Below are 27,399 nucleotides of genomic sequence, written 5' to 3'. Positions count from 1 at the left end.
TGCCGGCTGACTGTCTGGTTGGCAACATTTTCTCGTCTCAAAAGACCGGGTTTTTCCATCAATGAGACATGAAATGTATTTCTTTTCATTTGATTCGTTAGATTTACCGGTGTTTTTTTTTTTTTTTTTTCTACACCCCAGAGAAAAGCCTGCAATTGTCCAACAGCACTCTCAACGGCCAGCAGGCGCCACCACCGCACTACTTTTCCAGCCGGTTAGAAGCGCCGTTGAAGTTACCGTTGTGTATTTTGAGTGTATTCAGTAGTTTCCCAACGTGTGTCAAGTGGCGTTCTCCCACCAATCGGAGCCTCACAACAATCTTCGTGGCCACGCCTCCAGGAAGCGAAAAGCACCTGATGTGTCAGAAGCTCCCGGTAGATTTTCTTCACAACACAACGATTTCTAGTTCATATTTTATCATTGCGTGTTTCCTGTTTTTTTGGCAGACTTCGCGCGCGTGTCTCACCCCCCCTCGGAAGTCAGTGATATAACCGTCACTTTAACCCGCGTGTTGAAGCTGGCTTCGGCTCAATGGCCAGTCACTTCCCGAGTGCCTCCGAGCTGGTCGCCGGTGCGCGGCGCCTCTACGAGCAGGCGTTCGGAGAGGGGCCCCCTCGGGTGGCGGTGTGTGCTCCCGGGAGAGTCAACCTGATAGGGGAGCACACAGACTACAACCAGGGATTTGTCCTTCCGATGGTAAAACGACAGAAACAGGAGCGTTCAGCCCGGTGCAAAGCTGAACACCAAATGTCATTCAGAAATCTGGCAGATTAATGCTTACTGTGCCATGACCTCTTAAAAACATTTTAAGTCTGCCTACTGTTCAATAGTATTCATGCAGTACACCCAGGAACTGTTAGTTATGCAAAAATGCAGCTTGTATCACCGACTGGTCTGTTCTTGCATCAACTTCCGCATATCAGTAATAAGCAAGAAGCCTCATAATGCCTGATTCTGTGAATGGCGATTGGGAAAATATTTCCTCTCTGACAAAGAGGGAAAAATAAAACCCCAACCAACCAGCTGCACGTGTTTGTGTGTGTTCGGTGAACCAGGCGCTGCCTCTGGTGACCGTGGTGGTAGGCGGTCGAGCCCCTGGCCAGGTTGCTAGCGTTGTAACGGCAAACGAGGACGCTGATGAGCCTCGGAGAGTGGACTTCAGCCTGCCCGGAGACGGATCGCCGCTGTGTCCAGGGCTGCCCGGCTGGGCAAACTATGTGAAGGGTGTTATACAGCATTACAGGGGTAAACAAATGAGCTCTGACTGCATCCACTGCTCTGAAAGCATTACCTGGGATCTACCTCAGTTAAGTATTTTGATTTCAACAAGGAAGCTGCTTTTAGCAGGTGTTTATCTACTTCAGTGAAAGTGAACGAGAACAGGTGTACAACAGAAGCTCGTCGATCCCAATGTTATCTCACCCTGCCTTGTTTCCGGGGTACAGGGCATGTGGTTAATGTGCATCATCTCTGTGTCTCGCATGCAACAGCTCCGCCTGTCCCAGGCTTCAGGGCGGTGATAGCCAGCAGTGTCCCCCTGGGAGGAGGTCTGTCCAGCTCGGCCTCTCTGGAGGTGGCTTTCTACACATTCCTGCAGCAGCTCAAGCCAGGTCAAAGTCTGCTTACAGAGACTACAGTCACACGAGTGTGGCTCTGATACTTAGTTACTGCGGTCATGAAGGAATCTGCATTATATTAGAGCTCGTGATTTTCAAAGCAAGGCTTATTGATAGATCAGCAAACTGATGTATTGGTGTTAACATAAACTTATGTTCCTTAATTGTGTGAGTGCTGGGACAGAACTCACCCTTTTTAATGTGTGACTGCTGCAAACCAAAACAATCACACTTAGTCCTTCTTGCACTTTACTATTTTTATTCTTAATTCAATTTCCATACAATTCGGTCAATTTCTACTTCTGCAGAGTTTCAGCTACAGAAACAATTCAGATGTCATACTTTAAAGCTTACTGAGCAGATTTACACTATTACTTTTGTATTTTCTAGCATCCAGTAATTTTTATATGAATTCTGGAAAAAAATGTTATAATGGCTTTTTCAGAGTTGCATTGATGTGTTGTGATGAAGTGAGTGCTTTTCATAGCATTTTTCGGCCCTCATCAGTGTGTCTCAATCAGACAGAGCGAGGAGGAAAAAATGAATATTTTTAGACCCTGAAACAACATCTCTCGGCCCCAGAGTTTTAACTCTTCAAGCACATATCATACCTTAAAACGCTGAGTTACAGTTCTGTCAGTTTTGACCTCTCTTTTCCTTTTAACTGTTATTAAATTAAACCTTCAGGTGCTTTAGGTTTCATTCACAATTTAAAACCACTTGTCTCCGTTTTACACACTCTCTCTCTCTCTCTCTCACACATGTACACGTACATACTGATACGCATACTCACACATACATACACCACAGTGCAACCGTATTGAAAAAACCTGCATATACGAGCTAATTTTGGTGTAAAAAGCTTTTACTTATTTGCATACATTTCCCAGTATGCATTGTATTAAGGCTTAAACCTGCTAGGAACTAAGTTACATGATGGAGGCTGTTTTTTATATACTTGTGTCACAGAGGAGTCAGATGGTCTTCTCTCTGATCAAAATTGAAACAATCCAAACCACGATGAAGATAAGTCTGTACTTAAGTCAATTCGCGCCCCCTTGCTGTAGGTCACATCAGTCACATGCCTCCTTACTATGCAGTAAAAGCTTTGTTCCTTGTTAATGCTAAAATTTTCACTGTGTGACTTGTGGTTTTTGGCTTTCAGTGTTTTCTTCAAGAACTGTCCGAGCAGGGTTCTATGTGTGTGGTCACCCGTTTGCCCAACAATGATGCTGCTTTGTCAGATCCTGATACAGAGACGTAGAGCTGGCATTAATTAACTGTTTAAACTCGCATGCTCTCAGTCCGTTGAATCACCGCTCTCTTCATTTTCACTTTTAATTTCAAACCCTCAGCTGTTAGGATTTCATTCACAATTCAAAACTACCTCTGTCTCACACGCACGCATACAGTACATACTCACACACAAAGACAAACAAACACATGCAAAGGAACACTCTTACTCGCAAGCAAACACACCTTCTTAGCTTATTTGCATATAACTCCCAGCATGCATTGCCTTGGGGTAAAAATTACCCAGAAAACTTGTTTTATGCTTCCATGCCAGCGACAGCCGTGGCTGGAGGCATCATGTTTTCGGGTTGGCCGTACATCTTTCCGACCATCTGTCCCATTCTCGTGAACGCGATATCTCTGGAAGGCCTTGAGGGAGTTTCTTCAGATTTGGCACTAACGCTCACTTAGGGCTTTTCTCAAACGGGCCCCCCCTTCTCCTATTAAGTCACTGAGTGTAACTCTGTACTCACGCTCAGAGCTGAACGAAGCACCTGTCATTAAGGTGTAGGGTATAAATACAGCGACCTGCTTTGGGACAAACCTTCCTCTCCCCGGCAGAAACAGGAACTGTCATAGCTTTTCGTAAGAGAAATAATCCCAAGGCATTTCTTTTTTTTGTTTATGTTTTGGGTCATTATCCATCTGTACTGTGAAGCACCATCCTATCAATGTGGCAACATTTGGCTGAATCTGAGCAGATAGTGCAGCCCTGTACTCTTCAGAATCCATCCTGCTACTTCTATCAGCAGTCAAATCAATAAACACCAGTGACCCAGTTCCATTGGCAGCCATACATGCCTGTGCCATAACACTGCCTCCACTATGTTTGACAGATGATGAGTTTGCTATGGATCATGAGCCGTTCCTTTCCCTCCCCATACTCTTCTCTTTTCATCATTCTGGTACAAGTTAATCTTGGTTTAATCTTTCCAAAGAATCTTGTCCCAGAACTGGGCAGGTTTTTTTTTTTTTTTTTAGAGGTTTTCTGGCAAAGTCTAATCTGTCTTTTCTGTTCTTGAGTGTTACAAGTGTACCAGTTTGCACCTTGTGTTAAATCCTCTGCATTTATATTCATGAAGGCGTCTCTTGATTGTAGACTTTGATACACCTGCCTCCTGGAGAGTGTTCTTGTTCTGGCTAGATGTTGTGAAGGGTTTTTCTTCACCAAGGAAAGAATTCTTCGATCCACTTTAGTTGTCTTCTGTGGTCTTCCAGGTCTTCTTGCATTCCTTCTTTTTAAGAATGAACCAAATTGTTGATCTGGCCACTCCTAAAGTTTCAGCTATCTTCCTTCATTTGAATCAACATCTCTTTGGACTGAATATTGAGAGTTCCCATGGACGGCTATGAAATGGAAATTCAATTCTTGAAATCAACTCTAGACCCTTTGATGTGCTCAATTTGTCATGAAAAAACAAGGGAACCGGCCACCCATGGCCATGAAACTAACTCAGTCAATTCCAATTTCTTCTGAGGCTCTGAAAATGAGGGACTATGTATAAAACCCTCTGTAAATCCTAAACGGTGAATGTAATATTTTTGTTAAACCCCTTGAATTACAGCTGAAGTCTAAACTATAAGCACATCTTGATGGCTTTGCTTCAAATCCACTGTGTTGGTGTACAGAGGCAAAATTATGAATATGCACATAACTGTAGATATGTAAATTACTGTATTTTTCACAAGGAAATAATGGTAAAAATTTTGTTAAGATAATCTGTTTTCCTAAAATTGGTTATTAGAGTCGAGGAGATGTGGTCTGTGTCATTCAAATGGCATAACTCTTAACTGCAATAGTTTTTTTTTTTTTTTTTTTTTTTTAAACCAAACTTAGCTTACATGTACACTTAGGGGTACTGAGGAAGCCTGGAAAATTTCATGGAATTTCACTGATGGGTGGCACTAAAGCAAACATAATTACCCACCTCTCTTTGATGCTCACTAACCTTTCAAATGCAGTGTGAGACTTGGCCCTACCTTGGTGAAAAATGACTTTCTCATATGTTTTATATTTTTCAAATAACAGCTGTTATAACAGCGGCAGTACCAGCGGCAACAGCACTGGCAGCTACAGCAGTGGCGGCACATCCCAGCACTCACACATTTCCTACAGGAAATGCAAATTAGTCTACTTAAAACTTGAATTTCTACTTCAGCTTATATTTAAAATGCACTTTTTTTTTTCTACAAACCTATTGGTTTATCTACAGGTATATGAGCCAGAATTTTCGGTATCTACATCTTTCTTTGTTCTGTTTCCACAGATGATGGAGACAAGGTGTCCAAAGCACTAGCCTGTCAGCAGGCAGAACACACTCATGCTGGTGTACCCTGTGGCATAATGGATCAGTTTGTGTCTGTCCTCGGCAGCGAGGGACATGCTTTGCTCACTGACTGCAGGTATTTTAAACATCCAGTGAGAATAGATTAACCCAAGAGTCTTTGGTCTTGTCTTGGTTATCATTGGCAAGTTTTTTGCAAAACAGCAGAAGAAAGTCTACATATCCATCATGATCAATGATGGACTACTTTGTTGTTTGACTTAGGTCCCTAGAAGCAACGTCCATTCCCCTAGCAGATCAAGGCCTGGTCATTCTCATCACCAACTCCAATGTGAAGCACTCTCTAACCGGCAGTGAGTACCCCATGAGACGCAGACAGTGTGAGGAGGCTGCCTCCATCATGGGAAAGGCCAGTCTCAGAGATGCTACCATGAAGGACCTGGAGGGTGTGAAGTATATTTTTTAATATCTTGTGCTTATCCATTCTGTTCCACTCTGTCTTATTTTCTTACCAACTGTCCTTCTCTGTCCTGCGCTAGGCAGCTGTCCTGATTCCTGTCCCATCCTATCGTCTTCCATTCCATTGATGTAATTTTCTCTTTTCCTGTATTTTATTACCATGTCTTCTTCTGTCTGCTTCTTCTGTTCCAGAGTTCTAGTCCTATCCTTTTTCTTTCCCTCGAAGCAATAGTTCAACATTTCTGGAAATAAGTGTATTGGCTTTTCTAATATTGAGACGAGAAAATGAATGCCAATCTCATGTCTATGTTAGTACAGAGCTGGAGTAAGGATATGGTTAGCCTAGCTTAGCATCAATACTGGAAGCAGGGGGGAAATGGCTAGGCTGGCTCTGTCCAAAGTTCAAAAACACACCTACCAACGCCTCGTGAAAAACGTTTCGTGTTTTTCGAGATTCAGCGAGAAATGCCCCTTTAGCCTCCTGGTCTATGGAGACTATAGAATTATGAACATTTTCTTTACTGATAGCCGATAACTGAGTTGGCATGCGCATCGAGAGAAATGTAACCAGACTTGCTCTTGTAACTGTAGCTTACAAGCCAAGGGACCAACAGTGTAATATTAGCAGTGGCACTGATGAAAAATGACCTCAAAATTTTGCATTTAAACTGACCAGTCTTCAAATTTGGTAGAAGAATTTCTTTTAGTTGCTTGAGGTGCTACAGCTGGCCATCTAACTAGCTATGTAGCATGTAAAGTTATGGAAGGGAGTGCACTTTTTGTTGCATGATGTGTGTTTCGCTTTAGCAAGCCAAGGTACATGCCCATGCTTACAGACAAAAAGGACCCAATACAACTACAAAGCTGATGGGAACATTTCCATCCTCTTTTTTGAAAAAGTTGATGCATAAAAAACTGAACTGAGACGCTAGATTTTCACAAAAAAACCCACAATGATACTAAAACTTTCTCATAAATGGCTGAGGTAGAATTGCATGGATAAAATACGACAAAGGATGGTGGAAACTGCTTTTTAATAGACTCTGACATCACGGTACCTGCTTTTGCTTCTTTTGCTGTTGATCACACATTTGTGTCATGCTAACCTTGTTGCCTACTCCAATCAACCAAAGAAAACCAGAAAAATAAAGAAAACAAAACTGTGGTAATAGCACAAAACCCCAGGTTCATCCAGACAGGACTGTGTTGCATATTGCTCTAGTTTACAGTTAATCGCTCCTTTTATGTCTGTGTCAAAGGCTGCTCTCTGCTTGTCAGCCAGTCCACATCAACGCTATATGTGTTGTTACTACTTTATGGAAAATGTACAGAGCAGATCTATAGGCTGTAGGACAGAAAATTTAAGACAGAGCAATTCAATGTCAGTAAGACTTAAACATACCATCCTGTTAAGTTGCACTGATAAAGCTAACTTTATTTTCTCCTTCCCTATGATTCCAGAGGCAAGAGACAGAATGGATGATGTTACCTATCGAAGAGCTCTTCATGTAATTGAGGAGATAGAAAGAACAGTCCAAGCTGCTGAAGCCCTGAAGAGAGGAGCTTACAAAGCCTTTGGCAAGCTCATGGTGGAGAGCCACAACTCCCTCAGGTACAGTTGAAGCAGCTGTTTCGCATCTGAATCGCAGTTTTGGATAAGAATGTGGAAGGTGTCCGGTAACTTGATATCCCTGTGTCAGAGATCTGTATGAGGTGAGCTGCAGAGAGCTGGATGAGCTGGTGTCTGCAGCCTTGGAGGTGGAGGGGGTGTTTGGCAGCCGGATGACAGGCGGAGGATTTGGTGGATGCACTGTGACTTTGATGCAGGCCCATGCCGTTGACAGGACTATACTCCACATAAAGGTCAACCCTCACATACATACGCACGCACTCACTCAAACATGTACAAAGGTCGCAGGTTCTGTCTGTAAACTATCAGGATTATCATCAAAATATCAAATTTAAGAATTTTTTTGTATATCAGGATTATCATCAATATACAAAAACATTCTTAAATCTGCATAAGAAAAAGTGGTATGTCCATATTCAAATACATATGCTGGTGTTAGCAAAGCAAGGCTGCTTTTATAAAAAAATATCCCTGCTAGGGATTCATATTTTCCTGAAAATTAGATATTTTCCGTCTCAGTAGCAGGAGTACTCTATGTCAGAGAGTACTCCCGGGAAATTGACTTGTTTTTAAGCTATAACTTCAGCTCCTGTCAAAATGTATCGGTCATATTAAAAACAGCACAATTACAACAAGGAGAAATATGCATAAAATATTAGTTCTCAGCCTGGCCTTTAGAATGAACATAACAAACTTTGCATGCAGCTTGAAAATAGCTATAGCTGCGAGGAGGAAAATTAAATGCTAAGTTCATTGGCTGTGATCTCTCTGCTGAGAACAGCCTCATGGAAGTTATATTTGACAATTTTTCATCTTAAAAACAAAAAAAGAAATTCGTTAAAGTAATTCATCTGGCCTATTCAAAATCTATTAAGCTGAGATAGTTTCCATATTCTGTTAGCGTTCAAACCATGCAGATTCACACTCAAGACTATTTTGTTCTGAGAAGAAGTGTACTTATCAATAGTGTAAGTAAAGCGTGCACCTCTTGTGACTTCTCCAGCAGCTTATCTCTTTCTCTGTTAGCGAAAGCTCTTACTTGTGAGATTTTGGATGGATTCTCCAGGAGATAATGACTCTGCTCTGAGATAGGCACATTCTGCCTTATCGTTGAATCCGTCATATGCTGCCATCTCTGCCAGTATTTCGTGCAGGGAAGTGTTTTGGATAAGGTTATGTATCCAGCGTCCTTGCATGCTTTGGTGGGCTTTCACTTTCAATTTTAGTCATTCTGAGTTTCCAAAGGTTGCCACGAATCGCTTGTTGAACCTCCGGCACATTTTATCACTCGTTCACAGAGCACACACTTTGCATCTTCCTTATTAACTCTTTTAAAGTATTTCCATGCAAAGCTGTTGGCAGACATTGTGTTGTAGGTACTAAGTTGGCTAACTGAGTCTTGGGTCAGTGCCCGTAGACGACTCCGGCAATTGCATTCATGTGGGAGGATGTAAAAAACCTAAAGGAATTACTTATTTCAGTAGGGAATAAGTATACGTATGTTTAGTAAGTATCAGCCGATTTTGGTTCACGCTTAGAAATAACTATTTACCAGTTAACATTACTACATTTCCCGGGGAATGGGAAATAGATTGGAAGTGGATTCCAGGGAATCCCGTTTCCAGGGATTAAACAGTAATACCTACATTTTGGCACATAGCTTGTCTGCTGTCTCAGGTGGAGTTTGATGAGAAGATCAATATCACCTATGTCTCTGTGTGTTCAGAAGAGAAATTGGCCCATATCCCCATGCTTCAGAACCTTGTTACAGTTTGTGATACAAAGTCGCAAAGAAAAAAGAATTGTCATTGGGAAAAATACGAAATATGCAATGAAAATGTTTTAAAGGGTTTAAGCTTTAGAAGGAGTAGTATTGTGCATGTAGCCGAGGTAATCAGTCTTTTACGTATACAAAAGTGACAAAGTTAAAAATGTTTTGGTCAAAGACATTGCACAATTTATAGACCGTGTTATTCTAGAAATGTAAAGCTACTGTAATCAATATTTTTATTATAACAAAGGGTTTATTCAAGATTAACAAGACTTGTTTGAGATTAAATCTTACACGGCATAGAATAAGTCACAAAATACAAATATAGATATCGAGACATAGCTGACGTTGTTGACCTCGGTAGCTGAGTGTCTGACTGAGATGTTCTCCAGTGCTGGCAGCTCTGTCTGCAGACACTTCCCACTGAGAAAGCACATGATCTCCAAGAGTTTTAGATGCTCTATCTATGCTCACCCGTATCAGATGTTAGAAAGTTATTCTTTTTCACTCATGTGACTCAAAATGCTACACCTGACAGCAACCAGATGTTTGGGGTTTCTAATTGTAAGTTTGAACATGTGCAGTTTTGTGTGGATATAGCATTACACATCAGATGATATCCTCCCAGCCTTTCTTTCTCTCACTCTAGTGCTTATAGAAATTATATTTAATTTAATTTACTTTAGAAGATTATGTTTGTAGTAATAGCAGTAGTAGTATTGGGTTACTGCAATATATAGCTTGATTAGACTCATCCTGCAATGTAATATAACAGATGCAAGTCAATTTTGCTATGGTTAAGCTGGTTAATTAATGTCTTTCAGTTTTTATGATTCATTTTTATGGAAGAACTTTCCACTCCAAAGTGTATTTGAAATGAAAAGTGTCGGAGGACATTGTTCATTTGTTCCTAGGAGATAAAGGAGCACTTTTCGGTGCTCTGGCTGTCACTTTAAGGGGGGCATTTCAGACAAATTGCCCAGTCCCCCGTGTCTTGCTCAGACAGCTCCAGTGTGTGTGTGTGTATGTGTGTGTGTGTACTTCTGTCTTTGTTAGGAACAGTTTGAGTTTTAGAGCTTGCGAGTGAGGACATTTTGACGGGTCCTCACAACTTTAAAGAGCTGTTTGAGGGTTAAGCATTGGTTTTAGGGTTGGGGGTACGCATTTATTTGAGATTAGGGCAAGGGGTTAGGGAATGCATTATGTCAATGAGTGTCCTCACAAAGATAGAAGTGTGTGTGTGTGTGTGTGTGTGTGTGTATTTGTGTGTGAGAGAGAGAGGGAGATCGGGGGTAAGAGCTGAGAATAAAAGCAAGCTTCGTAGAGACGGAGCCAGAAGTGTCCTGTTATTAGCATGCTGGTCTGGTCACTGTGGCCCTGCTGCCTTTCTGCTTTAATACAGTCAGACTTTAGGCCTGCTGTTGGCTGACACCATTCAGAAGCCTACAGGAGATACATCAACACAGACGTAAATTTAACCGCAGAAGACCACGGGAACACCTGCATCTAAAATTGAAAGGATGGCGCGTTTGCTTTGAAGCAACAGTGAGAAGGGAAAGAGCAGCGACCTTTTATAGCTTTGAAACTCTGGTTTTATAAATCTTCAGCTTTGGAAACTGACTTGGCAGATGTTCACACATCTCTCCTTACTCGGCCGTATCCTGGTTACTACTGTGGCTTGCTGGCTGTTAAAGGAAACAAGTCTTACTTGGAATTAAAAGAACACTCGAAACTTCCACTTCCCTCATTCTGCAGCATTCCTTACCAGAGCAGAAGGATCCTTATCCTCCCACTAACAACATCAGAGAAGGCCTCACAAGATAATAAAAATCAAGGTTTTACCTCCAAGATGCTGAACCTAAACTCACCAGACAACAACAGCAACAGGAACTCTCTCCAGGACCCGGTGTCGTTGAATGTCGGTGGAGAAATTTACACTACGACCCTGGACACTCTGACACGCTGCCGTGACTCGATGCTAGGTGCCATGTTCACAGGACAAATCCCTGTGCTCAGGGATAACAGAGGAAACATTTTCATAGACCGCGATGGTAAAGTGTTCAGGTACATTCTGAATTACCTGCGCTCCAGCTCCCTGGACCTGCCAGATAGCTTTTCAGAGCTGGCTCTGCTGCAGCGAGAGGCTGATTTCTTCCAGATACACCCCCTGCTGGAGGAGATTCGCCGATACGAGGCATCAGTTTCTCGCAGCCTCAGAGGAGGGCCACTTGGAGCTATGATTATTGTTAATGTTGAGTCTAAGGTATGTGTAGTGAGGTTATAGCAATATGTATCTCTGACAACAAAGCAAGTCCGTTTTTGAATTTTAATTGCAAGGGCAGTCCACCTTAGACACAATTGCTAAAATTTTTCACCTTGTTACAGAATAAGTTGTCTCTAGGAAGTATAATTCCTGTAGTGATCACTTTGCCTGTAGTGGCAAAGTGATTAAAAATCAGTACACCATGTAGGGTTGGAATAGGACAAAATAGAGATGAGAATTGTATTTGGTTATTTTATCTATGATGTTTTTTATGAAATGTCCTTAAAATGTGACTATTAAGAAATGTATCAGTGTTTATCAGTCCTCTCTAGTATCTGTCTTGTAAAAGGGTACATATGGTACATATTCCTTAATTAAATGGTGTTTAATCAAATTACCATGATAGTGGCCCAGCAGCAAATTTAAGCCCAGGGACAGTTTAATGCAGCCATGTTTATGAGACAATGAGACAATGATCTCAGTTGGAATTGAAATTTTGATCGGATTCAATACAAAAGGCATATGAATATTTTTGTTTACATCAATCCTTGTTTCAGTGGAGAGATTTTCTTGTTGGTAGGTTCAGAATTGTGAATTTTTAAAAAGGCTCGCCTTCACAAACCTTCTGAGCCAATGTTTACTGTGTATACAGTATATGAGAAGAGGTTGTGTGTGCGTGTGTGTGTGTGTGTGTGTGTGTGTGTGTGTGTGTGTGTGTGTGTGTATGTGTGTGTGTGTGTGCATCTAGACGTGGAAAGACTGGTTCTTTATTTGTGTTCACTTTCAAGAATGTCTTGTCAGCATATGCTACCCTGTCATTCCAGGTCCGCATTCTCCACTTTAACTTACGCCATGGGCCAGAAAACTATGAGCTTCGTACGTGCTCCGTGCGAGCCTTTACAGTCGACCTCTTTTGTACTTGGAGAGCTTTCCTAGGTCTGCTCTGTGAGCGCTTCTTCTACAGAACGTCCCAAGGTCTCACAAGCCCCCATCCGTGCAACCCGAGGCAGAACAGGCTGAAACTGGAGTGGGTTCCGAGGCCCGATGAACTCCCGCAGGACCAGTATGACAAACAGCGCTACCAGGAACTCACTGTCTGTAACCCAGAGGTCACGCAGTCAGATGAGATCATTAACATGCACCAGAGCCCCTGTGAAATCACAGAAATGCAGGATTTTGTGGAGGAGCTGCTGAAGGTGTCTCTGGCTGAAGGGTTCAAGGTTGATCTGGTGATTCCTGACCCAGCAGAAATTCTTAACTGCACCTCACTTCGCCTTGTCAAGGGATGAGCTCTGGGTGAAGAATTAAACTAAAAACACAAGAACATGCCAAGTTGATAAACTGTGGATGGTTCTCTTTGGTCACATCCGAACTAATTACACTTAGGACTTCATTTGTTTAATAAAATCTATTATGAGTTGGATAGAATTAACTTTGTAATGTGGAAATTAAAAGGATACACATCATGACTGGGAGGTAATTGAAAGAAATGTCTGTGGCCTCTGTCTATTCTCCTGTTAAAGAATTTACCAAAATAATAAATAATAAGCTTTGTTAAAGAAAATATAATTTTTTACAAATGCTCACACATCATATTGTCAGCATTTACATGTAACCTTTAGATGTAACTTAGCCTTTTTCAGAGAGAATCTGAACCATTGCTATCTTCATCTGTCTGTTAAAGTGATGGCCTTTGGGCTTTGAAACATACTGTAGGTGTTGTGGAATGTTCTGCGTTTACTCCGTTTACATGCTGTATGATATGACTTACAAACCGAGCTGTAATGCAGTGGCAGTACTGCGGGAGAACAGCAGTGAAGGAACAGGAATGTTCTCGGGTGAGAGAACAGGCTACATGAGTGATGAATCTTGAAACTTATCTCCACAGCTTAACTGCAGCCATCAGCAGCTCTGGGGTAGGGCTTGACTCCACTTCCCACACAACCCTGTAGATCCTGCAATAAAATTTCTTCATTTATTGCACTATGATCTATGTAGAATTCTGTTCCCTGTCATTCATGTTTGAGAGCATCTAAGCAGAGGCGAAATGCACTCTGGCCAAAATGCATTGTGTGTATCCTTGAGACCAAACAAATGTATTGAGTGCATTTCCGACCTCATAAAAAAAATTCATAGCCAATTTCTGGAAGAATTTGAAACCTTTACTGTTTCCATTTACATTTGCCTGCTAGCAGTCTTTCTCCTCCCTGCCTTTATTTGTGCATTGCTACATTTCATGGTATGTTACCACTTCCAACTGTCAGTCATCATGTGTGGGAAAGACTAAGGATGCATTGAGACAGACATTAGCCTTGCGTTAAAACAATACAAGGGGCTGAATTGGTGGGGGTGTGCTGTTCGATGTACCAGTGAGACAGTGAAATACGATCGAGTCTAGTTGGAGAAATGGATTGCATGCACACACATGCACTTGAATATAACTAACAAACACAGCGCCTTGCAGGATGAAGCCATGTTGCATCTCAGCAAAATCTGAAAAACCGAATCAGGTTCACTTTTTTGCCACGCGATGCAGCGTCATTTTGATCAACACCCACCCCAACACACTGCTGAGTCAGCACACTTCCAACATTCAAAGGAATGAGTGGGTCTTTGTTTTTACACGCAGAGTTTCACCCTGTGTTAACCTGGCCAAACAAAGTGGAGACCCACTCTTAAAGCATTGCTTCAGAGAGCACTGCTAGCGGTCAAATCCACAGGGTACCTTAAACTATGGAGCTAGAGCAGGGAGTCAATAAGCTAACCTTAGCATGAGACTGGAAGCAGACGTTAAGGCAGGTGCTGAAACTATAGGCCTTTTGCAGTACAGAGTATTAAAATCTAACTCGGGTTCAGACTGCAGAGGAAGGGAGGACGGAGTATGATCAGTTTGCAATTGGGATGGCAGCATTCTTACCACCAGCTCAGCTATCTCTTGTGATTACACTTCAACACAGCTATACATTACTGTGCTATGACAAATCAAAGTTCCACCAACAGATTCTTTTGGAAGAAAAAAAACAATAGTGGGGTGGAATCAAAAGATAGGCCTGTTCTCCAATCTGTAACATATATTAAAAATTATAAAATAAAACTAAATTTAATATGGACCTCAGCGCTTTGGTTCATTTTATTTACATACATTTATAATGTCCATAGAGGCTGCACTGTTACTGTCCAATAAAAACATGAACCTAACTTTGCCTTCAGACAAACTAATATGGCAGCAACAAATATTACATTTAATCTCCAAAGACCAAAGATAGACCAAAGTCTATCTTCCAAAAGAAATTACATCATATATCCAAACACTACAAAGACATCATAGCAACCAGTAAATTACAAAAAGGGCTTGACAAAACAAGACTATTCCCCTGGGATGAGGATGGACATTAACTGGCCCTTGATCTCAGACGCTGGACTGCTAGCTGCCAAATAACTGTTCGTTCTCACCCAACTGACAGGTCCTCAATGCCTCAGAGAACACTGGAACACGTTTCCAAATATGAGAAAACACAAGCAGCCAAAGCTAACCAATCACAGTTCTTGGAGACACACGTGGTATCTCTGAAGCCACTGCAGCGCCAATATGTAGTTACATTTTTGAGGAGTTGTAGCTAGGCATAGCGGCTACATGCATGGGCTCACTAGCTATGCTGTAACTCCTTTTGCAACTACATATTCAGCCTTAGACCTAAAACACAGAAACATATATCAAAGTTACATTTTGTCTCACATTTAGTTCCTATTTTACTGACATAGTTTAGATTTCGAAGGTAACGTTTTTTGCTGGGTTTTCTACATACTTGGCATGAATGGAACAATGAAAATATAATTAGAATTTGGTAATGATTAATGCATTTTTTTCTTTTGCCAGCTACTAAAGAAATCTGCATCTACACATCAAAATGTGATTATTCACAGTATTTAATGACAAATTAAACTGACTGTGTATCCTTGGGGGACAGCTATATTTGTTCGGGTTTTACTTTAGTTACAGGGGGAGTCATATGAGTTATGGAGTTTCAATTTTCGTCTGAAAGAAGCAGTAGTAAGAAAATTTGCAGGAGGAAAAGATGTGTCTTGGCTGAAGAGGAAAGGTGTCTAGTTGTGAAAACAAGCCCAGCAGTGCTTTCTTCTTGCTTCCTCTCTGAACTTCCTTCCTAGGACTGTGAGAGATATGATGAACATGAATTGATCTGTCTATCATGGATAGACAGTGTGCTTTTAATTTAACATTCACAAACTGCACAAGGCACATCAGTGTGCTTGCATAAACCTATTATGCTTGAGTCTCAGATTTAGTCATTTGTTTCAGATTCATTATTGGCTGAAAAATACAGTAGTTTGATGCATTCATTCTCTGTGTATGTGTTTGTTTTTTCTTCTTCAACAGGGGCGATACAGTGGAACCCCGACTTTCTATGTCACTACTCCTTCAGAGGGAGCTCGGGTTCTCAGTCTGTCCTGAACTTTATCAACACATCTCTGCTATATGAGAACAACAGATTCATCGTTTTTTTACATGCTTTAATACTTGATTTTTTTTTTTCAATTCTTGCCATTAAAGTGATATGCTAATGTAAAGACTAGAGATGATTGAAAAAGCATTCCTATTAATGTGGGAAAAATGCCTTCATAGTAAAAAAAAGTGATTCCTGGTAACATTTTTGGCTGGACTGCAACAGTGACGCCAGCCCTAGAAACGCAAATGTCCATGGCTGGCTGACTGAGTGATGTGAGTGACTGACTGATTGAATGAGTGATGAAGTAACACCAATGGTTAGTCGAATGCTGTGTGACTGAGTGCTGAAGTTACACCATTGGTCAGCTGGCTGAGTGTTGGACTCTCCCCATTTTCCGTTGCTCTTTCAAAATGAATTGGCACCAACAGTTTCTATTATGTCATCAGGGGGCAGTGTTGCCAACTCAGCACCTTTTTGGCTAGATTTACCAACTTTTAAGACCCCGATAGCTACTTTTTTTCCACAAAAGCACAACTTTCTGTAGGTATGAGTCACCAGTATTGCGCCACGAGCGTGAGGTTTCACAGGTACACCTCTCCTCGGGTCTAATTCAGTTGACAAAACAGCAGCTGACATAGATGTGAATAAGCTTCTAACTTTTTTCTCTAAGTGATAATTTTAAAGGTAATTATAGCCACAATCACAGCACAGCTGTTGTCTCTAACTTACGTGTATGGTGATTTAGTCAGACAACGTTGCGGTTCTAAAATCAGGATTTTAGCAGTGCAGATCAGCAGCATGGAAATGGCTTGGAAGTGACTGCTGTTTAACATGTAGACCTAATGGGCTGTGTTTCAGTCATCATTCCATACTTGTTACATTGTCTGACAATAGAAACAGAAAATCATGTAAGGCCTAGTCCACATGTACACAGGTATTTATTAAAACGGGGGTTTTCCTCCTTTGTTCTTAAAAAAAAAAATCTGTCTACATGAAAACGTAAAAATATGCTTTCAAATGCTGTCAAAAGCTTGCCAAACCAACAGGCGGCAATATAACCCTAACCATAAAGCCATGTTGGCCAATCAGAAATCTGAAAAAAATTATTACCAGTTCCGGTAAACTAACAATGATGTCACAAGCAAAAAAACGCTTTCCCTGTCACATGTCTCACTAAAAACTGAGTTTCTGACCATCTTCAGCCTAGCAGGAGTTTTGCAAAAGATCCATTTTCAGTGACCTAAAATGCAGTTTGCGTGTGGACCAAAGGCCAAAAATGCATAGAAAAAGCTACTTTATAAGAAAATACCCGTGTACACGTGGACAAACATGTACACAGGCCTAAATGAAAACAGCTTTATTGGGAATTTGGCTGTATTAAAATACTGTGTAAGTGAGAACAGAGAGTAGGAGAGAGCCAAGCAGATGAAGGGCGGTCCAGCCATAAACTAGGTTTTGTCTTAATCTAGTTATTACTAGATTTTTGTCTCAGTTATGCAATGCTTTATTTTCTAGATAACTTTTAGCAACTGTTTATAAAATAATGACTTTGTAATTGCGAAAATTCTGGCTAAACTGCACATTTTTTCCATATGGAAATGGAATGGAATAAATCATGTTCAAAAATGTGACATGACATTTTAGTTTAATTAAGTAGCAACAGGCAGCTCTCAGAGAAAAGCTTTAATAAACCCACTGTGCTCTACCTGCTCAGCAACAAAACTAAACTAAAGACTAAAGAGATGTATTTTAATCAGGAGGTGGTAGAGACCAAAAAAAACTAAAGACACATCCCTGTGTTTAATGGGATGATAATACTTCTCTGGGTCTATTGGATTAAGTGAAAACACCTGTGGGGTGAGCTATGAGTATGTAGCGGCTTTAAAATATTTGCTGACTTTAAATGAAGCTGTTGTCTGTTGTTGTCTTCAGATAAAGTTGTAACTGCTCAACCTTTGCCCTTTAAAAAAAAACCAAAAAAAAAAAAACCTTTATACTGGAAGTCTTATTTTTAATTTTCACTGGCTATCTTAACCTGACCTGTTCAAAATCAAATAATCAAAGTATACTGTATTTTGGATTTGTGAGAATAAATGGGATTTCAAATCATATTTTTCTTTTTGTACTTGAAATTTTTTTGGTATCTCGAATAAAAAGAATTGTCTTTTTTTAAAATCCTATGCTGTCGCTCTGATACAGAAAACAATCGATTAAAAAATTATACAGACTTTGCTTTGTCCCTGGATATTTCTAAACATTTTCTAGCATTAGGAATTCGGTGCTCTGCGGAAGCTGTCATATCTGTAAATTTTTTGATAGGTCTTCTTTTTGACTGAAAAGAGAGGTCACATAAAATTATTGCCCTTATCAAAGGGATTTTTTTCTAATAGCATTCCTGTCCACAGTTTGTTTTCACTTATTGGCTACATTGTAACATTTCAACAATTACCCATACACTTGAGAGGGAGAGAAATCTGAGCACTCACTAGCTACATGTAAACATGGGTTTTAGATGTTACTGCATTATGGTACACAAATCAGCCACAACATTAAAAACTGTTGCCGGTTTTAATGTGGTGGTGTGATTTCTGGTACTAACCCAGTTTCTTTAGTAACCTGGTTTCTTGTGTGCATGTAAATGTAATGGATGTCTCAGTATGTAGCTGTTGCTTGTTATTGTTGATTCTACCAAGTTGCTGCTTTAAAATGCTATCCAAAACAGAGGTATTATGTAAACTATATAAAGTAATGCTGTGTTAAAACATAGGTTGAGTTTTCCATCAAACACTAAAAAACCTGCAAAAACTGTCAAGACATCTACATTACTGCATACACAATGTGGGGTCTTCATTGGTCTCCCTAACATGATACTTGCATTTTCTGTCCATATTGGAAATTCAGTCGACTATTTAATGGCTACCAGAATGCAATCCCCTCATCATTTAACAAACATAAGACAACACTTGTGAGCACCACCATCCACATTTGCCAGCAGACAACATTTGAACTTGCTTAAGTTTTAAAAAGCTAGTAGAGTAGTGGATAGCCATTTTGCTAATATGGACAGGATCGTATTTTAAGTGATGATTATGAATGAAAAAAAAAACTGCACAGAACTATGAAAGCTTTTAAAGGAGATGCTCTAAAGTACTCGGAAGTGGGCGGGACTTACGAGGTGCACTTGAATGCATCATAAGGGCGGAGTTAGCAAAACAGTGAAGTTTAGCCTAGCAGGAAACACCGAAGCTACCGCTACAGCGGTGGAAAAAGGAAGACCAAACCGAGTCAAGTCTTAGTTGGTAATCGGTCCCCATACGTGATATTTCCTCGGCAAATACGCTTTCGCCTGGACCCTGGGATTACTTCTGTCGGTCTGGTCCCGTTTTCCCTGACTTTGTAGGAGGCAAGAGCTCCTATCCAACGAGACACTGGCCGGAGGTAGAATCTTATCCAGCGGCTGTGAACGGTGGAGATCGGCTGTGCAACGACCGTTTTGAATCAGGTGGGTTAGGAGGTGGGCCCGCACGGTTACAGAGAGGGCTGGTGCCCACAGGTGTTTCTTGCAAGCCAGTTAAAAAACAATTGAACTAATGTCTTCACATCACACCCAGCCCTTCGAACAGCTCCAACTCGAGCTAGTTGATGTTGCTCGTTCAGCCAGACATCCTTCTTCCAGTTGCCCACTGGCTAGCTGGCTAATCTTTACACTTAATATTCCACTAAGAAATTAGGCAGTTTAGCGTCGTTGCATTGCTCAAAGCTACTTTGCAGGTTTAGTAGAATTACCTACATGGTTCTCCACGTGATACATATCGAGAGTTCTGATATACGTTTAACTTTCAGTTATTACTTTGAGTTACCTTTTTTAACAGACATATTCTCTCACTTACACACATTAGTGGGTGGTCACTCACACCACTATTCTATGTTCTACTCTTTGTATTGTGCTTGAATAGTTCAGTTGGTTGCTTTCAAGCCGAGTGTTCCACATTACCAGTCATGTTGTATGAAATAGGTGGGTTTGTCTATAACGGTGTCAACATTAAACCGTGTTTTAACCAAGTCCGGCTGGCTAAGTCGCTGGCCAGGTTGTCGTCGCGAACTGTAAAACCTACAGTTTCGCCAGGCCAAAAATAACAACCGTAGGTGGGCGTTAGCGCGCACCTGGGCAGACTGCTGCAGCTTGAAGCCGTTCATTCGGTGGGACACGAGTCCCGACAGAGAGTTCGCAAGAAATTGATTAGAGGGTCAACCCATGATGTGGGTCGTACCGAAAAACCGAATAGCGTTTCTGGTTAACCTCGGTGCGTGGCCAAGTGAGTAGCCGATGCGGCCGGTGTCGGCACTATCACGGAAACGTCGAACGCTAGTAGACTTCAGTAAGGTGTGGCTATTCAGCAGGTATGGTAGTAAGCCCGTTGAGTCAACTGTCTGGTTTCGAGCATGAGTAATTAGTTTGTTAGGGCAGGGTGTGTGTGTTTGTGTTTGTGTTTGTGTGTGTGTGTAAGAAGTGTTTTACCGGTTTGGCTAGTTTTAAGAGATACGTAGACTTAAATTATAAATTAAACAACGTGGCCCAAAATTTCAGAAAATTAAAGGGGGGAGGTAAATTTAAAAAAAAAAAAAAAAAAAAAAATTTATATATATGATTTTTTTTTTTTTTTTTTTTTTTTTTTTAATGAAGCTGAGGGTTGAATCTATATGTACTCCTAAATATTTGTATTCTGAAACAACCTATAGTCTCTCTCCTGAGATGAGAATATTTTGTTCTACATCTTTGCCTTGGTCTTAGGAGAAAAACATACACATTCAGTTGCAAACACAATTGTTTAAGCCAGGATTAAACCTTTTAACATAACATGGTAGCTTTTTTTTGCAACCTCTTCTGCTGTTTTACCATGAGTACAAATAACTATAATCAGCATACATTAAGATATCATATTGTCCACACACAGAGGGCAAATCGTTAATGTACGTGCTGAACAGAATTGGGCCCAGTAAAGAGCCCTGCGGGACACCAGTTGATATGAATAAGTGGTCAGATTTATGATTATCAATTTTGACACGTTGGGAGAAAAATGAGAGGTAAGAGGTTGAAAAACACGGTTAAAATGATGCCTTAACTTTATATATGAAGTAGCACGTAGCTATTACTGTCAAGTGATTAAACCTGATTACAAATTGTTTTGGGTGCAGTGGGGAGGAGCGTTTGTTGAGATGGTCAGTGATTTGTTCGGCAATTAGTTTTTCAAATACATTTTGATACTATGCTATTGATGAGTCTGCAGTTGAAGGTCAGAAGAGGGACACCGCCTTTGAGTATATAGGTCACAATAGCAGGTTTCCATGAGTTAGGAAAATTCCCTTGACCCAATGAAGTATTAATGACAATTAATGATATGTGTTAGCGGGTTAGCTATTGAAGAATTGATGTCTTTCAGAATGAATGTTTCCATACTTGAACTTTTAGAGCAGCTGATGGGGAATTATCATGAAGCAGAGTTTCCGATAAACAGAAGAAATCTAAATTAGACTCTAACACCAGTTAGCATCTGAAAATGAGGGATTATGTGAAATGAGGGACTATGTATAAAAACGGCTATAATTCCTAAAGGATTAATGCAATATTTTTGCTAATCCCCTTGAATTAAACCTGAAACTCCACACTTCAATCGCATCTTGATAGCTGCGTTTCACATCCATTGTGGTGGTGTACAGAGGCAAAAGTCTGAAAAATGTGTCACTGTCCAAACACTTTATGTACCTAAATGATTTGTCTGACTACATATAATCTTTAGATCTTCATCAGAGTAAATATTTTGATGAAAGGGAATCTGACCTACTGCTATATGCTTTTTAAAACATGTAAATATGGGTAATGCAATTCAGAATTGTAGTTTCCCAAGGGGCAAAGGAATAGTAAGGTCCACAGATACAGTATATCACAAAAACTGACATGAGAATCGTGGTCATAAGAGTTGCTCTCTGTATTGATTACAGAGTCTACAGTTAAACCCACTGGATGTAGAGAGCCTACATCTTTTGCCAGTTATACATAAATACCTAGCGTTAGGGCTGAATGATTTCAGGAAAATATCTCACTGCATTTTGTTTGGAATTACTTTGTAAATCTACTTTCTAAACTAAATATTTGGGTTTTGAACTGCTGGTGGAACAAAACACACAATTTGAATACATCACCAGATTAATCAATAATGAAATTAATCGTTACGGACAATCTACAGGCCTGTATTTGTAGCCTACATCATATTAAACAAGATATGATTGTACCAAGGATAGAAACTCATGTTTTTTTCTTTGTAGATTGTATTATTTACATTATTAATTCCATACTGTACATTATTCTTTATTAAAATGTAACCAACCAACCTCATCTTTTAAAATATTAAATATTAAAATATTTTACAATATTTTGCTCAATTAATGTTACTGTCCATTACAACAACACTTTAGGAAACTCCATAAAGATTCCCATGTTTGTGTGACTGATTGCAGCCTTTTTGCTGTTGGATATTGTCTGGGTGCTGGGCCAGCAGTGTTTTTTTTTTTTAGTTTTGGTTAGCATCCTTGTATTAGTTGCCTGTTTAAATTAGGGTTGATTTTTTTTTTTTATTTTTTTTTTTAACTTTTAAGGCGAGGGCTGGCCCCTCCTGATATTTCTGAGCTTTTATCCCCCTATGATCCAGGAAGCAGCCTGAGGTCCTCCTGTAGTGCGTTGCTGTCCATTCCATGGTCTATGATGAAACCAAAGGAGACAGGGCCTTTGCTCTCAGGGCCCCTAGACTTTGGAACAACCTGCCAGAAGAGATCAGACTTGCAGAGTCAATTCCCCGTTTTATTAACTTCTTAAGACACATTTTTATAAAAAAAAACTATTATTGTGTGATGTTGATTTTAATTTTATTTGACTTTGTTCTTTTGGTCTGTTTTATATTGACTGTTGTGAAGCACTTTGATACCTGTATATTGTATTGACTCAAAGGTGCTACACAAACAAAGTATTATTATTATTATTATTATTATTATTATTATTATTATTATTATTATTATTATTATTATTATTATTATAGTCAAAAATGTATATACATTCAATGTATATGAATTTCTGAAAATCAGATTGTATAATGGCTTTCTATGGGCTGTAACTCAGTTGAAACTTTTGTAACTTAGAAACTCAACTGCTTGAACATATGTGAGCCTACAGACCCTACTTGAACTTAAAACGTTCACAAAAATTGAAATTTTCAAAGCTGTATTCTGATATCTTTTGTACTTTTGGAGAACTTTAAATCCGAAGTCAGTGCTTTGACAGCAGTTTTCAGATCTCCTCAGTGTCTCAAGTGATCAGGCAGAGTGAGGAGTATTTTTTGGACTAGGAAAAAGTTTCGAAACATCTCTGTCCAAAACTTTTGAATCTTCAAGGTCAATCAATTTCTCTTCAACAAAATGTCAACTTTTGCTGTTCCATGTTGCAATGGTTGATTAGTTCAGTGGTTAGTGCTGTTTTTTCATCAGTCCCTTTTTAGGTCACAAGGTTTGGAGTTCAATCTCTGTTAAGGACAATGCTCATCGTAACACTTGTGTAGTTGAAGGTGACACAGACACACAAAATTAATCCTAATCTGTCGATTGCAGCCCCAATGCTGCCTGTCAGTTTGGACCTCCCTCTCCCTGTTAACTGTTAAAGTAAATTCAAACCTTCAACCGCTTTAGGTTTCATTCACAATTTAAAACACACACAAAACACAAAAAAGGCAAACCATGATGATCAGTATACACTTAAAACTCTCATGTAGTTTATGTTTATTTGCCTATATTTCCCACCATACATTGCTTTAAGGTTAAACCTGCAGAAATCCGTCTTTTGTCATATGAACAAATTTACAGTGGCATGAAAAAGTTTCGGCGCACCTGGTTAAAATTTCTGTTGTTGTGAATAGCTCAGAAAGTAGAACATGACCTTATCTCCATAGGCATAACGTTAAAAATGAAACATTCATTTCAACCATTTAAGCAAGATTAGTGTATTTTTGTTTTGTACAGGTTTAGAGTGAAAAAAAGGAAAGGATCACTATACTAAAGTTTTTGTAAGTTTGGGCACCTCAAGAGGTTTGAGCTCTGATAACTTTTACCAAGGTCTCAGACCTTAATTAGCTTGTTATAGCTATGGCTTGTTCACAATCATCGTTAGGAAAGGCCAAGTGATGCAAATTTCAAAGCTTTATAATTACTGTGACTCTCCAAACATTGTGCCAACAATCAGCAGCCATGGGCTCCTCTAAGCAGCTGCCTAGCGCTCTGAAAATTAAAAAAAAAAACGATTCCCACATAGCAGGAGAAGGCTATAAGAAGATAGCAAAGTGTTTTCAGGTAGCAGCTTTCTCAGTCTGTAATGTAATTAAGAAATTGCAGTTAACAGGATTGGTGGAGGTCAAGTTGAGGTCCGGAAGACCACGAAAACTTTCAGAGAGAACTGCTTGAAGGACTGCTAGAAAGGCAAATCGAAACCCCTGTTTTACTGCAGAGGCCTTCAGGAAGTTCTACTGTGCAGCGACACCTACACAAATATGACCTTCATGGAAGAGTCATCAGAGGAAAACCTTTCCTGCTGCCTCACCACAAAATTCAGTGTCAGAAGTTTGCAAAAGAACATCCAAAAAAGCCTGATGCATTTTAGAAAAAAGTCCTGTAGTAGTTGCTTTTGGCCGCAATGACAGAGGTATGTTTGGAGGAAAAAAGGGAACAGAATTTCATGAAAAGAACACCTCTCAAACTGTTAAGCACAGGGGTGGTTCTATCAGGATTTGGGCTTATACAGATATAAAATGTACATGTGACACAATTACAGGCACCTTTTTGATGAATTTAAATTAGTTCCTCAAACAAAATAACAAACAAACAAAGCTCACCTGTGCTTAATTTTCAGTGTTCAAAGGACCTGAATAAATGAATGATGGTTTTACTGCATTAAAAAGGGGCTGATTGTTTTCATTTTTTCACAGTGGCGAAGACAAGAGAGCTGTCTGAGGGCACCAGAAATGCTATTATGAAAAAATCCAGTTCCAAAGGCTACAAGGCAATTGCCAAAGATCTTGAAATCCCTTTTTGAACAGTTTGTAATGTTATCAAGAAGTTTCACAGTCCATAAAACTGTTAAGATGCTTCCAGGATGTGGTGCTAAGAAGAAACTCAATGAGAAGTCTGTGAAGGTTGACGTGGATTGTGGAAATAACACCATGGAAGTCATCTAAAAAGTTTCAGGCTGACGTGTAGTAATGTGGAGTTGTGGTTTCAGCCTGTACCATACACCGCACACTAAACAAAGTAGGGCTTCATGGGCAAAGGCAAAGGAGGAAACCAATTTTTGAAACGCACGAATAATGTTTTCAAAAACTTTTAGAGATCAGCCACAGTCTTTCTTGGATAATGTTTTATGGACAGATGGAAACAAAGTAGAGCTCTTTGGGAATGCAGTGCATCAGTTTGTTTACTGGCGATGAAATGAAGCCCATGGGAAAAGAAGACCCTACCTACAGTAAAACATGGTGGAGGTTCTATCATGCTGTGGGGCTGCTTTGCTGCCTCTGGTGCTGGAGGTGTTGAATGTATCTAAGAAATGATGAAATCAGATTAGCAAGGCATGTTAGCGTGAAATGTGTTACCCAGTGTCTGAAAACTAAGTTTGAGGTGAAGGTCTTGGGTCTTTCGGCAGGACAATGACCCAAAGCAAACATCCAGCAGAACAAAAGAATGTTTGAAAAGGAAATGATGGACTGTTATAAACTGACCAGCAATTAGTCCTGACCTAAATCCAATTGAAAACCTTTGGAAAGAGTTGAAATCTACTTTTCCAAAAAGGAGTCCTGCAAACTTGAATAAAAAGAGATAAAAAAGCTTGAACACATAGCAATAGAAGAGTGGCAGAAACTACCAGCAGACAGGAGCAAGAAGCTTCTAGTTGTCTACAAGAGATGTTTAGAGGCTGACATTGTTGCCAAAGGTTCTGTAACCAAATATTAGTGAAGGGTGCCAGTGATTGTGTCTGGGGTACAGTTTGTGTTTGTATCATTCCACTATTATGCAAGTTTTGTTTGTTTTGTTTTTATTTTTTATCTTGTATTTTGATTATACAAAATTGGTAAATTTGCATTCATTTCTGAAGATATTCTAAAATCTGTAATTAAAATTCAGGGGTTTCAACCAGGACTGTTGCAGCGATTTTGACCTTGTCTTTATGGTCATTGTTTGTTAACCCAGTCAACCAATATCATGATAGCATGAAGCTATGTATTTACTACATCAACATAACCAAAGGTGAACAAAAAAATAGACACCCCATCTTATACACAAAAACTCAGAGCTTATTGTGACTGACTGGTTACAGATTAGAATTGCCTGAAAGTTGGGACCTCTTTCTTTCTCCCTTTAAACTGTATATATGTTATGATCTGCAGTTATTTCATCTTTAATTCACTATTCATCCCTAAAGTGAAATCTTTCTCAATAAATATGGGATTAATACATTTGAATTAAGTGGTTTGTTGTCATTAGTTCTGCCCAGAGCAATTTAGGTGAGAGAATTGCAACAGTAAGGGGTCAAAAACGTAGTGGAACACGAGACTATTTACACATGTAGTTTTAAACTAAACTGTTAAAAGCAGTCGATTCAGATACTTTTTTTTACATAGGGAGCAGCAGGATTACTTTTTTCTCTTGTTCAGCCTTGAAAATTAATTCTATGTATTGTAAATAAATGACTGATGCTGTGTGGTGCTGTAATGTGGAATTGAATTTCACTATTTTGAAAGGAGATTCTAGTATTTTGTCAACCTTGGACAATATTTTCGATAAACAAATGAGATAGCTGTAAGAAACCTATAGTTATCTGTTGTAAGTGTCTAAAGAGATGGTTACAAATTATTAAGGCTGTATTATTTCTACAAGACAGGTGACACTTTGGAAGAAATCATCTCGGGGTCACATTTTCTTAAGGAGAAGCCCAACTTTCACAAGTCGTGAAATTTGAAAGTTGTGCCCAGTCAATCAACCTCCTTTATCTGAGCAGAATTGTCAAGAACATGTTTGCTCTTAACTCTGCACCTTCTGCTTAAAAGACTGCAGTGGTCACCAGTGAGCCAACACAACCTACAGAAACAGCAATCTCAAATTCACAATTTAAGGAGGAGATAATCTAACTGCCCATAAACTAAAGCTTTTACCTGTGTCAGTAGGAGTGGTTGAATGTAAGAATAAATTGTTAGGTTAGACCATGTAAAAACTAGAAAACTAAGATTAAGAAAGGGATACTTAAACAAGAATTAGGACATCAGTTTTTATGGCAGGGAATGTCACTCTGTGTGTGTGTGTGTGTGTGTGTGTGTGTGTGTGTGTGTGTGTGTGTTTTTATACAGCACAGAATGTATAGAAAAGAGCACTGTATGAATGTGCCTGTGAATGGGTGAACGTGGCAGTAGTGTAAAGCACTTTGAGTGGTCGATAAGACTAGAAAGGCGCTTTATAAGTGCTGTGCATTTACCAGTTACCAATATGTAAAGATCCTAATGTGAAAAGTGTTTTGGTTTGCCACAGAATTAG

At 39.8% G+C, this 27,399-nt stretch overlaps 3 protein-coding genes across 11 annotated transcripts in view; 2 read left to right on the top strand and 1 right to left on the bottom strand.

Moving 5' to 3' along the window:
- The window catches only part of rab3gap1 (RAB3 GTPase activating protein subunit 1), a 55,099-nt gene extending 54,046 nt beyond the window's left edge, over positions 1-1,053 (bottom strand). Inside the window, exon 1 of one of the 2 annotated variants that reach the window (XM_040134817.1) lies at positions 1,021-1,053. The gene's annotated coding sequence lies outside the window, so the exon portion shown is untranslated. The remainder of the gene's footprint in view (positions 1-1,020) is intronic. The other variant, XM_040134818.1, reaches the window with a different exon arrangement.
- On the top strand, positions 280-17,907 carry galk1 (galactokinase 1). 2 transcript variants are annotated; one of them, XM_040134831.1, is made up of 8 exons: positions 280-696; positions 1,056-1,245; positions 1,491-1,610; positions 5,177-5,312; positions 5,459-5,640; positions 7,115-7,265; positions 7,354-7,516; positions 15,714-17,907. In XM_040134831.1, exons 1-8 carry the CDS (start codon positions 532-534, stop codon positions 15,786-15,788), a joined length of 1,182 nt encoding a protein of 393 aa, XP_039990765.1. In that variant the 5' UTR covers positions 280-531; the 3' UTR covers positions 15,789-17,907. The 2 variants fall into 2 exon arrangements, with proteins under 2 accessions (XP_039990765.1, XP_039990764.1); XM_040134830.1 differs by lacking the exon at positions 15,714-17,907 and adding an exon at positions 12,142-13,765.
- Positions 17,908-18,955: 1,048 nt separating this feature from the next.
- llgl2 (LLGL scribble cell polarity complex component 2) overlaps positions 18,956-27,399 on the top strand; it is a 43,870-nt gene continuing 35,426 nt past the window's right edge. For all 7 annotated transcript variants that reach the window (XM_040134816.1, XM_040134815.1, XM_040134813.1 and 4 more), the window contains exon 1: positions 18,956-19,285. The gene's annotated coding sequence lies outside the window, so the exon portion shown is untranslated. The remainder of the gene's footprint in view (positions 19,286-27,399) is intronic.

The sequence above is a fragment of the Xiphias gladius genome, chromosome 9, assembly GCF_016859285.1.
Source record: "Xiphias gladius isolate SHS-SW01 ecotype Sanya breed wild chromosome 9, ASM1685928v1, whole genome shotgun sequence".
Classification (NCBI taxonomy): domain Eukaryota; kingdom Metazoa; phylum Chordata; class Actinopteri; order Istiophoriformes; family Xiphiidae; genus Xiphias; species Xiphias gladius.
This window is presented reverse-complemented; position numbering and strand designations above follow the sequence as displayed.